Below are 14,017 nucleotides of genomic sequence, written 5' to 3' on the forward strand. Positions count from 1 at the left end.
GGAATTGTTTAGTGTTCGGAATTTTTTGTGATGGTAGCTTGCTTGTATGTGTGGAAATGTTTGGTATGATTAAATAATTTAAATGATTTTTCCCTGTTCATTGTTCAACTATATTTTGTTTGAGAGTGAAATGTGAACAACAAATTTGACAGTGTCATCATATATTGGGTTGCATGTGGATGTGTTTTATTGGAGACAATTGTATTGAGTCCGTTCGATCGTGTTTGAATGGTTATGATTAAGAAATATCAAATCATTGACTAGTTGTAAATGATGATCAAACGGTTGTTATTGAAAGTTGTAATGGTATTGAAAACAGAGAGCAATTTACATAGGTGATGTTCAGAAAAGTTGACAGTGAATTCAGTGCTTTTTGACAGTGTTGGTCGTTGCGTGTCCAATGTTCATTGTGTTGCTGGAAAGATGGTTGCCATGGACAGTACACATAGTGGTGATTCTTTAAATATTAATAAATGTAGAAACAATACAAAGAAATTAATTAGAAGGAATAATATTAATAAATGGCTTGCTGAAGTAATATGTTCCAAACCCTAACCTTAGTTGAAGGAATAATCCTTTATTATAAAAGCTAGAGTTGTTTGGCTACTATGTTTGCCCTAATTCACCATATTTTGCCCTAATGCCTAGCATTTTTCCCTCCTAAACAAGTATTAATTGCTACTCTAATCTCACCCGTTCAAACTTTTTTGTGGACAAAAAAATGCTCTTTAAGGTGGAGGTTAGTGATGGTAATATCAATAGGAAGTGGAGGAACTATGGTGTCAAAAGGGCTACTGATGATGTTGAAGTCATCAATGAATTCATCAAGAAATACAATCTCAAACTAAATCAGGTCTTTCCTTAAATTAAACCAAAATTTGTGTTGCAATATGACTTAATTGGACTAAGATCAAACAAAAATTTAAAATTTAATATTTTAAAATACGTTAAGAGACAAATCGAACATAATCTTATATGCTAACGTTTGTATTGATATTTTAGTTAAAAAATATGGTCAATGTATGTCATGTAAATGACACACCTTACAAAAATGCAAAACATATTTTAAAACGAAAGGAGTATAATTTTCCACACAAAAATAAACGAGAATATGTTATTTTAAAATATAGTTTGTCCCCAAATAGAATAATAATAATAATAATAATAATAATAATAATAATAATAATAATAATAATAATAATAATAATAATAATAATAATAATAATATATAAAATCGCCAAAAAAAAGAAAGAATAATATATATAACACACACACACACACACACACACACACATATATATATATATATATATATATATATATATATCCCTAAAAAAGAAATACACATATATATAATATATTCACGTGTCAATAATACAAAACAAAACTATACCAAAAGGATCAGAATAATAATTGGTATTACACTACCAAAAAAAAAAAGAATGATAATTGGTATTTATTGGACATGATTTTTTTTTTGAACTTTGGGACGCAATATGTTTTACGTTTTCAGAAAGAAAAAAAAACTAATAACCAAATCTGGGGGTGTAATAATTAAGGGAGGTTAGTTAGCAAAAACAGACAATCAATATTCACATTAAAATATGTTTCAATTTTTTTATTGTTTTTGTTACAGCAGGTTAGCAACCCACAGCTGTCCTTCATATTACAACTTGTGCATGGTGCACAACTTTAACATTTGTGCATTCTAAATGCTTTCGAATGAGTTATGAGTCTAGTAGTCCCTATCTCCCTCTATGACACTTCTTCAGCTCCTATTCTCTTTTGTTCTTCATGAATACTTTTATATCGTACGTGAAAGACTAATTAACATTTAGTCATTAAAAAATTAGGTTCTTTAATTCAATTTGATTAATATAGAGATCTCACTATTCTTAATTGATTCATTTAAGTACACTAACTTATAATTGACATTTGGTAAAAAAAAGTCTTACAATTAACATCGTCAAAAAATCACAACCACAACAAAACTCTTTACTATTTTCATAGTATATTGTAGAGATTAAACAAGAGACATGATCATGGTTTAGAGGCTACCTTTTTAACTGTAAATATCTTTTTCGATGATTTCTAAGTTTGAGGCATGTTACTGTCTCCAAAGCTCAATTCATATAAACTCAAGGCCATTAAAAAACAGACTAAATTTAAAAACGAACGTACTAAATAAAAGAAAATGTCAACGAAAATTTGTAGAACGTACAAAATTAATAACTTTACATATAAAATTATGTAATTATCATTTCTTCATGTATTTGTCGTACATCTTTGAGAAAAAAAATTATTACTATCACTCCTCAAAGAATACCTTTAAAACATGAAAGGAAACATAAAAAATAATTTTTGTATTAAAAAGAAGGGTTAAATATGTTTTTGGTCCCTATAAAATTGCGACCTTCTAAGTTTAGTCCTTACTTAATTTTAATACCTTTTTTAATCCCTACAAAAAAAATTTACTTATAATTTTAGTCCCTGCTAAAATAAATTTTGTTTAATTATCCTTAAACTCTTAAATTTTTTAACGATTTTTTTATACAAGTTTAGAACACTATGAAAGGTTCATTTACTAAAATCTATACTTTTTTAACATGAAATAAATTAAATATGAATTTTTTAAAATGACAAAAGTTTAAGATATAAGTAACAAAAATATGGACGTAGAAATCAAATTTTTGCGATATTTTTTTCGGAGGACCTTTTAATAACGTTCTTAACACGCCTGTAAAAAATTGTTGAAAAACTTAAGTGTTTAAGCATAAATTAAACAAATTTGGATTGAGTAAGGACTAATATTGAGTGCAGAATTTTTTTGTAGGGATTAAAAATGCTATTAAAATTAAGTAAGGACTAAACTTATAAGGTCGCAATTTTGTAGGGACCAAAAACATAATTAACCCTAAAAAGAATGTTTTTTTTTTACATTTTTAATAATTTGACTATGAATGTGTTTGATATGTTATTATTAAACAAAGAAAGACATGACAACATCAGTTGAACGAGTGCTTGATTTTTAAAATTATTTCAGAGATAAAACAAACTGTAGGTAAGAGACAAAACAAAAACTTTAAATTTTGATTTTTTTACTAAACCATCTCACAATTTTGTCTCACATTATATAAAATACCAAAATAATCATTTGTCCATAAAAATCGTATAAAATAAAAAATTATTTGATACTATAAGAATTTGTTTGGTACTTTATGTTATCTTATATTCCGTTCAAGATCAATCGCATTTATATACAAATTTGAAAATAGCTTTTCCTAAAAAAATAGTTTGAAGATAGTTTTAGATATTTTTTATTCTCGTGCGTACTTTCTTTATCCTTAAACAAAAACATGTACATCCACATTGGTTGGTGAATGTCAGTGGAGGCTGTGAGTCAGCAAGGTCCTAATAATGGAGAGACCCTTTACAATCAGATTGGCCACGCCCCCTACCCCTGTAGATGAATGTTGTTACAGCAAAGAAAGAAAGAAGAAGCATTCAAAAACATATTTAGCCATACTTTTTTTTTTTTTTTTTGGTTCAATATTTAGCCATACTTTTAATTACTACTTTTTATATTGTATATGAGCTTGTATATATTAATCTAATAACTAATTATTGTCTTATTTAATTTATTTTATATGGACTAATCCACTGAAATCAACATAAAAACAATAACCTAAATCCTTAAGATGAACAAATTTCAATGTACTAAATCAATATCATCATATCAACTCAAGTGGATTAAACTAATCTCTCATTTGAATTTTTTTAATTCAATTTAACTGATACAGAGATTCCATACTTCTAAATTGAATCGTTTTAGTGTAGTAACTTCAAATTGACATTTAGTCAGAAAAAAGTCATAATTAAAATCATCAAAGATTCACAACCATTACAAACTACTATCATTCTCATATAATTTTGAGATTAAATAAGAGACATAGTCATGGTTTAGAGCTGCATTTTTAAACCATAAGTATCTCTTAAATGATCTCTGAGCTAAGGTATGTTAGATTTTCCAAATCTCAATTCACCTATTAAAACACCGACTACATTTACAAAGGAAATCGCTTACAAATATCCTTAAGACATTGTTTCAACAATCATAGGTAACTTTCAAATAAAAAATTGTGTAATTATCACATCTTTATATAAGCTAAATTAGCCCACTCAAACTAGTATCGGGGAGACTTTGAAAAGGAGCACACTCACAGGTCCCAAATCAATACCACGAGACCTACTCAAATGGGTTAGCTTTTCATACATTTGACTTATGTTTTACAACAAAAAAAAATCCCGTCACAAATAGGGGTGGGAACAGGCCAGGCCGTCCGACAGGGGCCTATGGCCTAGCCTATTTAAAGTCTAGCTCGGTCCAGCTCGTTTATTAACAAGGTCAGGCTCAAGCTTTTTATAAAGCCTATTTAATTAAATAGGTCAGGCTAAGGCTTACAAAAAAGCCTATTAAGCCCGTCGGGCCGGCCTATTAAGCTTTTTATGTATAATATATCTTCCATTATTGATATCGTTGAAGTTTTTTTCCTCATAAACTCAAGCCTTCATAAGATTAGTTATTTAGTAGCACATATATTGTTGTGATTATACCTTCATGAGATTTCATTATTTAGTTGCAGATATATTCATGTGCTTTAGGCCTTCGTAAATTTTGGCCTATTTAGTAGTAGGCTTACATGTGTTGCTAGGCTTTGGTGTAAAATAGGCTTTTAAATAGGTTTTCAGGCTTCATCGGGCTTTTAAATAGGCCAGGCCAGACCTCGAAAATGAGCCTATGACGGGTAATAGGCCAGACTCAGGCCTATAATTTTTGAAGTAGGTCAGGCTTAGGCCTTACAAAGCTCGGCCCGGCCTAACCTATTTCCACCCCTAGTCACAAATTCCTTAAGCAACACCTTGAAAAACACTTATAAAAGAAACATTAAAAAATAAATTTTATATTGAAAAAAATATTCCCTTACACTTTTAACAGATTTTTTGAGAGGTTACATTTTTAATAAATTGAATACACAAATTCAAAAACAATTTACTTTATTTATTTGATTTTTTAACATATTTGAAAATATTTTTACTGTATTTGATTCTCTGCTCTGACTAATGTCTTTGCACTTGTTTCGTCAAAAAAAAAAATGTCTTTGCACTTGCACATTCTGACTATCCTTACACAAAAACATGACACATCCTCATTAGTTGGTGAATGTGAGGGAGGAACCAAACTGGTGGAGGCTGCTGAGTCAGCAAGGTTCTAACGGAGAAGAGAATCAATATAGATAGAGCCTCCCTCAATTTTGTATCTGTTGTTGTGACAGCAAAGAAAGAAAGAAAGAAAGAAGCATTCAAAAACAATTTCACTTCTCATTTCCTCTTTTGAAGGCCAACCTCTCATTTCATCCATCATATATATAATAAGATACACAAAAATAGCATTCTTATTCATTCAATCAATTCAACTTCATATATTATATTATTACTATATCTATCAATTCATTTCCAATCCAATGGGAGAAATTGACGGTAATGTCCTCGCTGCTAAATCCTTCTCTCAATTCGGCGTCCAACACATGTTCGGCGTCGTCGGCATCCCCGTAACTTCACTCGCTACACGCGCCGTCTCTCTCGGCATCCGTTTCATCGCTTTCCACAACGAACAATCCGCCGGTTACGCTGCCTCCGCTTACGGCTACCTCACCTCCCGTCCCGGTATCTTCCTCACCGTCTCCGGTCCCGGTTGCGTTCACGGTCTCGCCGGTCTCTCCAACGGCACCACTAACACATGGCCTACTGTCATGATCTCAGGTTCTTGTAACCAAAACGATGTCGGTCGCGGTGATTTTCAAGAACTCGATCAGATCGAAGCTGTTAAGCCTTTCACAAAATTCGCAATCAAAGCTAAACATATCTCCGAAATTCCGAATTGCGTCGCACAGGTCCTTGCTAATTCCGTTGCGAATCGACCTGGTGGTGTTTATTTGGATCTTCCTACTGATGTATTGCATCAGAAAGTTTCAGAATCCGAAGCTGAATCGCTTTTAACCGAAGCCAAAAATCTAGCAGAGAAAATCAAGAAAAGTCATGTTATAAGTATTGAATCTTCAAAGATTCAAGAAGCTGTTTCGCTTCTGAGAAAGGCGGAGAGGCCGTTGATTGTGTTTGGGAAAGGAGCAGCTTATGCTAAAGCTGAAGATGAATTGAAGAAATTGGTGGAAAGGACAGGGATTCCCTTTCTTCCGACTCCAATGGGGAAGGGATTGTTGCCGGATGATCATCCGTTGGCTGCCTCCGCGGCTAGGTCACTTGCTATTGGAAAATGTGACGTGGCGATTGTGATTGGTGCGAGGTTGAATTGGCTGCTTCATTTTGGAGAAGAGCCGAAATGGTCTAAGGATGTGAAGTTCGTGTTGGTGGATGTGAGCAAGGAAGAAATTGAGCTTAGAAAACCGTTTTTAGGGTTAGTTGGTGATGCTAAAGAAGTTTTGGAGATTTTGAATAAGGAGATTAAAGATGATCCGTTTTGCTTGGGGCGCACTCATCCATGGGTGGAAGCTATTTCGAGTAAAGTGAAGGACAATGGTGTGAAGATGGAGGCTCAATTGGCAAAGGACGTTGTGCCGTTTAATTTTTTGACGCCAATGAGGATTATCAGAGATGCTATTTCGGAATTTGGAGGAAGTCCGGCTCCTGTGGTGGTTTCTGAAGGTGCTAATACCATGGATGTTGGTCGATCTGTGTTGGTTCAGAAGGAGCCAAGGACTAGGTTGGATGCTGGTACTTGGGGGACTATGGGGGTTGGTCTTGGTTATTGTATTGCGGCCGCTGTCGCTTATCCTGATCGCCTTGTCGTTGCTGTTGAAGGGGATTCTGGATATGGATTTAGTGCTATGGAAGTTGAGGTATATATTTTGTCATCTAAAATATCATGCAAATTTACATCATTACTATTGTTTTCGAATTGTGTTTGTGCGTTGTGATCCGGATCCCTATTGGATTTGGATGTTACAATGTGTTTCTCTAGTCTAGTGGTAGATGATATAGACATAAGTAGCGGCGAATATAAATGCTTTATTGTCCTTGAAATTGAAAAAAAAGGGGTATTTGGCATGCATTGGACTGAGCAGTGATGAATCTTAGTAGTGGCGAATGTAAATGTTTTCTTGTCCTTGAAATTGAAAAAAAAAAAAAAAAAAGTTTTTTGGCATGCATTGGACTGAGCAGTGATGGATATTAGTGCCCAACTTCTTTGTTGCAAATGAATGGGCAACATAACATACACATATTAGATTTGTGGATTTTACCTTATCAAAATTTCTTAACAAGTTTGTTATTTTGGGTCTTTACCTTTTCCCTGAGACTATAGAAGTTATATATCTTGTTCTAGCCTGAAACAGAGAATAAGCCATGGTATGCTGCTGCAAAAAATCAAGTTCCATTTTAAATCTCTGATGTAGCGAGGGTTTCTGCTTAGAACTTTTGCTGGTGTTCCTGATAGTAAAGATCTTTGATAGTTAGTAGCGGTGTTTATGAAATGTTTAATGCTTTCTTGTCCTTGAAATTGAAAAAAGGTTGTTTGGCATGCATTGCACTTAACAGTGATGACTGATGAGTGAGCAACATAAGATACACATGAGATATGCGTGGAATATTTTTTTACCTTATGAAAACTTCTGAACGAGTTATTTACTCTGGAGCCTTGTTATTTTAGGTCTATGCCTTTTTCCCGCAGATTTTTCAAATTTTATATCTCTAGTCGTACATGATAGACAAATGTAGTATGCTGCTGCAAAAACGAAGTTCCATTTAAATCAATTACTGATGTTGTGAAGGTTTCTGCTTAGATTTTTAACTAGTGTTCCTGATAGCAAAGATCTTGGATAGTTAGTACATAATCATAAATGTTTTCTCGTCCATGAAATTGAACAAAATGCTGTTTGGCATGCATTAGAGTTAAAAACGATGAATCTTAGCTTCCAACTTCTATGTTGCAAACTAGTAAGCAACATAATAAGATACATATCTGAGATATGTGGATTTTACCTTATGATAACTTCTTAACAGGTTTGTTTTTCTTCAGTTTAGCCTTGTTATTAAGGTCTTTACTTTTCCCTGAGACTATGCAAGTTTTATATGTTGTTCTAGCCTGAAACTGAGAATACATTTTGCTTCAAACAAAAATGTTTTTATGCTTGTAAAATGGATTTGTTTGTTTATATAGCTTTGTGAATTTTAACTTTTTAAAAACCATTCATTCATATTAGTTTATAAATTTTTGGTTTCTTAATATATGTAATGTGATCTTATTCATATATGGCTGCATATGCTTTACTCTTGCACCTCATTTTATGAATACAAGAATGTAATTTGATGCTCTATATTTTTTTTTCTTCTTTCAGACATTGGTTCGGTACCAACTGCCTGTGGTGGTGATTGTTTTCAACAATGGTGGTGTATATGGTGGTGACCGTAGAAGCGCGGAAGAGAAACATGGACCTCACAAGGAGGACCCCGCTCCGACATCCTTTGTTCCAAATGCAGGGTACCACACTATGATGGAAGCTTTTGGTGGGAAGGGTTATCTTGTTGGGACACCTGATGAACTAAAGTCAGCTCTCTCAGAATCTTTCTCTGCTAGGAAACCAGCCGTCATAAATGTTACCATTGATCCCTATGCCGGTTCTGAGAGTGGGAGGATGCAACACAAGAATTGATTTCTTTTACTCCTATCACTTGCCAATGCCAAGTGAATGCTAGCGGCCTTCCACTTCTTCAACTTCATTCCTTGTGGTTCAGTTTTTTGTTTTTGTTGTCAGTAATACACACAAGTTAGAAAAAAATAAGTATAGTATAACTACCCTTTCAATTAATTGATAAATAAAAGCATGTGAAATATATTTACTTTTAGATAATCAATTTAGGATGAAGAGTTGTAGGTGGAATGATAAACCGGCTGGAGTTGTAATGCAACATTTCACAGTTTATTTGTTTAAGCTTTTATGTATTTGAGTTTCTCTAGTTCAGAAATTTATGGAATGAAAAATTCAAACCAAACAGTTTGGTTCAGTTTTAACCTTGAATTTATTGCACGTCTGGCTATGGATGAAAAATCTCTAAAAACTAAAGGCAGTACTCACTCAGTCCCATATTAATTGACTCATTTGAACATTTAACACAACCTTAAAAAAATCCATGTATAAATGAATGAGACATTTGAAAGCTCATGGACCACTCATTAGCTTGCCTACTAATACAACTAACCCTGTGTTTATTAGCGAAAAGACGGGCACTCGTGTGTCCGTCTTTCCGCTCTTTTTATTACGTTAACGTTTGAAAATTATTAATGTTGTTTTTTTATGGAATTTTGATTTGGATTGAAAGTAAAATTATAAATGTTTGTTGTTTTTAAGTTATAACAAATCAAACTAATCATGATTATTTATTTCAATGACACTAACAATATAACAAAAAAATATAATCTAAATTTTTTTTAATGACATCAACAGAAAAATATAATTGAAATAATGATAAAGTAAGTATAAATATATTCATCTAGTTTGTTACATCTAGTCTGTTTTATCCAGTTGTTGTTGATTTTTTGACAGATATTGATTCATCAGTTGCAGCAGCGGCCACAAACAACCATGTCGGATACCTCCTCGGTCACCGTAAGAAAACAAAAGTTGTCAAACCCCCTCGGCCTGTTTGCTCTGCTATCTCTCGATCTGGAGTTAGAAATTCTGTACAGGATCCCTATCAAGTCACTCTTGACACTCAAGTGTGTCTCCATGCCCTTTAATTCCTTTATTTCCGATCCCAAATTCGCCAATGATCACCTTCGCTTGTCAAAGATCCACCACCGCCACCACAACCTCCTCATAAGCCCGTGAGCTTTCTTTTCAGAAGGGAACTTCTTTCTCCTTGATTCCCGACTTACTTCTGTTTTTAACAACTCAACAACCATTGTCCCGGATATGAAGCTCAACTTTCCTCTAAATCCTTCTAACATTCGTGCTATCATAACTGACTCTTGCGATGGCATCATCTGTCTTCAAACCATCGATGACAAATTCAAATGTGGTGATCCGCTACTATGGAACCCTTGTACCACCAAATTCAATATATTGCCACCTTTGGATTTCGAGAATCCAAGTATAGAAATTGCATACACCATTGGGCATGATGATCAATTTACCCATACTTACAAGGTAGTTGCTGTTTCTAGCTATCAACCTCGTGGAATTCATAACGTTTACAAAACTCAAGTTAAGGTTCACACTTTAGGCACCAACTCTTGGAGAAGGATTCCAGACTTCCCTTCTCAACTCATGGGTATACCCGAAGGGAATGTTGGGAAATTTGTATGTGGCAGCGTTCATTGGGCCATTGAAGATCAAAATAACCATTTCCTAGAAACACAAGATCCAGATGACCACTCTTCATGGTCATGGCACATTCTTTCTCTTCATTTAGGAAATGAGTCGTATCGGGAGATTTCCCAGCCCGATTATGGTCTACCTCTGCATAACTTCAGCTTGGGGGTTTCTAGGGATTGCCTATGCGTCCTTGCTCACACCAATTTTTTTTTGGATATTTGGCGTATGAACGATTATGGAAATAAAGATTCTTGGACTAAATTGTTCACTCTTCCATTCGCCGAATTCCTTGGTCTTGATGGCATCTGCATTACTCAGCTTTATATTTCTGAGGAGGACCACCAAGTGTTTGTGGACTTCCACAATAAGGTATATGTTTACAATTACAAGACTGGTGCGGTAAAGAATCCCAAGATTCAAGGCCTCCCATGTATTTCCTTCGACTCAAATGTCTATAATGAGAGTTCCTTCAACTGTGATGTCTATGTTGAGAGTCTCATATCACCTTGACCTACATGCTTTGCTATGCTGGCTCTCAAAGATTCTCCTCCTGTGGTGTTTCCGTTTATTATGTCATTTATTTTATGTTGGTTCAATGTTCATTAACTAATGGTCAATGTGATAACTTTATGTCTAGTGACCTCTGTCTTAAGTCACAAAGACTGACAGATTAAAATTATTAAATATTTTGCTCGATGATTATTCTTTTTGTTCTAATTTTTTTTATGAAGTGAAAATAATTTGCAGATGTTGTCGTAGTTGGATGAATCATTAGTGCCATTGGTTTTGATTGGGATGTTAACATCAAAATTACGATACACTTTGAGGATTTTTACTTTTCTTCATTGTCCATCTTCTCCATTTTCAAAAATAATACCCCGGTTGGTTCTAGCAATTGGTATCATAGCTCTTTTTGAGCTCTGTGGGTGGACATCTTGATGAAGGCATATGCAGTTCAAAATTCAACAACAGTGATGTATATTTTCTATGAATTGCTGAAGGAATGAGTTGAGAGATTGGAGAAGAGAACTGAAAGAGTTACGATTAGCAATACCAATCTTTGAAGGAAAGGATGCTGATGGGTGCCTGTATGTGAAGAAGAGGAAGAAGAACATATGGCAGAAGTTGTGCAATGGATGGGTGGTCAAGCCCTCACATGGTACCAACTATAATCTGTCTTTGTTCATGATTGCGGTGCTTTATACTAGGTTCTTACTTTGCTTCATTTGTGTTTGAATTGTAATTTGTGCTCAAATCATAAAAAATAAATAGGATTATTACCAGATCAGAATAATGAAGTCAACAATACAGTTGACTGATTTAGCTTAGAGTACAAGTTACCCTTAATAAGCATAGCTTAGTGTAGTTTACATTTGATCTGCTGCTTGCTATCTCATAGTTACATTCTGTACAGCACTTGTATGCATTGATTACACATGAAATAATACACTATTTTCTCACTTTATAATAAGGATCTAATTAAAATTTGTTATGTGTTTGAATATAGTTTTGAACCGTGAGATGGATGGTTATGTGCTTTTCATAGAGGATGGATAGTTATTCTGCTTCTGCTTCTTCTGCTTTGTATTCAAATTCAAACTATGCACTCACTTTGACATGGTCTTCTACTATTAGAGGATAGAGATGTTAAAACTCTTTTATAACTAATTAGATTTGTTACATTTTTTTAAACTTTGTGATCAAGAGAATTGAAACATTTTAATTCTTGGTCAAACTTAAGCATCTTAATCTGAGTACTATTTGTCGCATCTTAATCTGAGTACTATTTGTCAAGACCTTTATCTGTTTGTCTTAAATTGGTTGTTGCAGGGTTCAGGTGCATGAAAAAGGGTATGAAGAAAATGTGCCATTATGGTTAAGTTGTCACAAAAATAGATTATAATTATAAATGTTTTGGGTTGATGATTCTCTATGTCAGTGACAACACTGACACCTACACATGATAATTTGAGAAAATAGCAGATATTGAATAACTAAATGCATATGTGTTGTGGTTGTATCTAGAAAATAGCAGATATTGAATAACTAAATGCATCTGTGTTGTGGTTGTATCTAACACCCTACATGTGTCGCACATTAGATACATCTTCAATTTGAAGTGTTGGCGCTGAAATGTAATTTAAATAATAATTTGACATATAGTTGTGCAACCAATGAATAATGGAGCTAAGGATTCTCTTTATCAGTGGTAACAATTTGTTTGCATAACAAGTTATAGAGATCTGAAAGTTAGTCAAAAGAAGGGAAAGTTCTTTTACATTGTTTGGAGTATTTGAGAACTATATGATTAACATTGCTGTAAATGAAATTAATGAGGCCATATTAGCATATTTGTACAAAGTTCTCTTCATTGTTTGGAATCTATTTTTATTTTTTTTTTTGTTAAAGAGGAAACTAGAAATCACCAATATTTCAGAAGCAGACATATATTAACTCTTAATTTCACCTTAAACTTTGTTAAACTTAATTACTTGGTTATGAGATGAGAACTATTACCCTTTAGATTAAACTATAGTAGTAGTATTAAGTATTGGTTGAAATTAAAACACATTTAATATTCTTAATCTAATAAATCCTTAATTCTTACCTTTTTTTTTTGGGTACGTAATTCTTACTTTTTTTTATTTTAAAATAAAATTATTGTATGACCATGAAACCGATACGTAAAATTAAATCTCATATTTTCGCTCTTAAAAATATTTATTACTTAATATTAATCAAAATATGTTGAAAAGTATAAAGAAAAATTAGGGGGTTAGACATTTCAACCAGTATGATGGAAGTCTTAAAGGATTGGAGAGGGTAGCACTTGGCTGACATTGTGGTTGGTGACATTGACAAACCACAATGTCACATGTGGCTTTCTTCTCTCTCTTTCATAAGGTTTTTTTGTACTTGTGGTTTGTCAATATCACTAATGTCATCAACCACAATGTCATCCAAATGCTATCTGGATTGGAGGTTCAAAATTCTATACTCGATAAAGGAGGAAATACAAATACTAAAATATTGTTGGTTTTTTACGGATTTTTTCCTCTCAAATAGACTAGTAGTCAGAATTTCACATCTTAAAGATAAATAAGTGAAGAATTTGAATTCAAATTTCGACCCTTGCATATATAATAATGTTCCTTCCAACTAAGTTATGCACGAGAACTTTTTTCCTTCTAATTTTCTTTGAGAAATGTTATTTGAACAATCACTTTTGAGACAACTTATTGAACAACCAAAATATACAAAAAAATGTAAAGATTGACACAAAAATTAAAACAATGATGAGAGAAAATAAGTATGAGAGAGAAAATTATCACAAAAGTTTTCACAAAATAATTGTTCAAATATCATTTGTTATCTCCTATTGGGATTTTCTATCTACGTTTTTTTTTTTTTGGTACAAGGATTTTCTATGTTATCATGTTATCATGCAGTCTTTATGACACACCTCGTGGATCATACCAAGTAATATAAATAGAATTTTTTTTTTGGTAAACGAAATATCGTTGGATACAAGCATCCGTAGGTAAACATAGTTGAACATAATAAATCATACACCCTCTGGTCACTAATATAAGCAAAAATCTACATTTTAAGTTCATTCATTTAATGAT

At 33.1% G+C, this 14,017-nt stretch overlaps 2 protein-coding genes across 2 annotated transcripts; both read left to right on the forward strand.

Moving 5' to 3' along the window:
* The first annotated feature begins 5,320 nt into the window (after window positions 1–5,320).
* LOC146911798 (Thiamine pyrophosphate dependent pyruvate decarboxylase family protein) lies at window positions 5,321–9,092 on the forward strand. The gene is made up of 2 exons (XM_085717884.1): window positions 5,321–6,914; window positions 8,412–9,092. The coding sequence occupies exons 1-2, from the start codon at window positions 5,523–5,525 to the stop codon at window positions 8,724–8,726; spliced, it is 1,707 nt and encodes a 568-aa protein (XP_085574010.1). The 5' UTR covers window positions 5,321–5,522; the 3' UTR covers window positions 8,727–9,092.
* Window positions 9,093–9,582: 490 nt separating this feature from the next.
* Window positions 9,583–11,856, forward strand: LOC146911799 (F-box/kelch-repeat protein At3g23880-like). The gene is made up of 2 exons (XM_085717885.1): window positions 9,583–10,757; window positions 11,136–11,856. The coding sequence occupies exons 1-2, from the start codon at window positions 9,987–9,989 to the stop codon at window positions 11,145–11,147; spliced, it is 783 nt and encodes a 260-aa protein (XP_085574011.1). The 5' UTR covers window positions 9,583–9,986; the 3' UTR covers window positions 11,148–11,856.
* The last annotated feature ends 2,161 nt before the right edge of the window (window positions 11,857–14,017 follow it).

The sequence above is a fragment of the Medicago sativa genome, chromosome 6 (assembly GCF_051527215.1).
Source record: "Medicago sativa cultivar Bolivia chromosome 6, Bolivia_mono, whole genome shotgun sequence".
Taxonomy (NCBI): domain Eukaryota; kingdom Viridiplantae; phylum Streptophyta; class Magnoliopsida; order Fabales; family Fabaceae; genus Medicago; species Medicago sativa.

Excerpts from the sequence above, each read along its gene's own strand:
- LOC146911798 (XM_085717884.1), top strand. The coding sequence starts at position 5,523 with ATGGGAGAAATTGACGGTAATGTCCTCGCTGCTAAATCCTTCTCTCAA. Across the intron at positions 6,915-8,411 it reads TTAGTGCTATGGAAGTTGAG|ACATTGGTTCGGTACCAACT; the intron begins GTATATATTTTG and ends TTCTTCTTTCAG.
- LOC146911799 (XM_085717885.1), top strand. The coding sequence starts at position 9,987 with ATGAAGCTCAACTTTCCTCTAAATCCTTCTAACATTCGTGCTATCATA.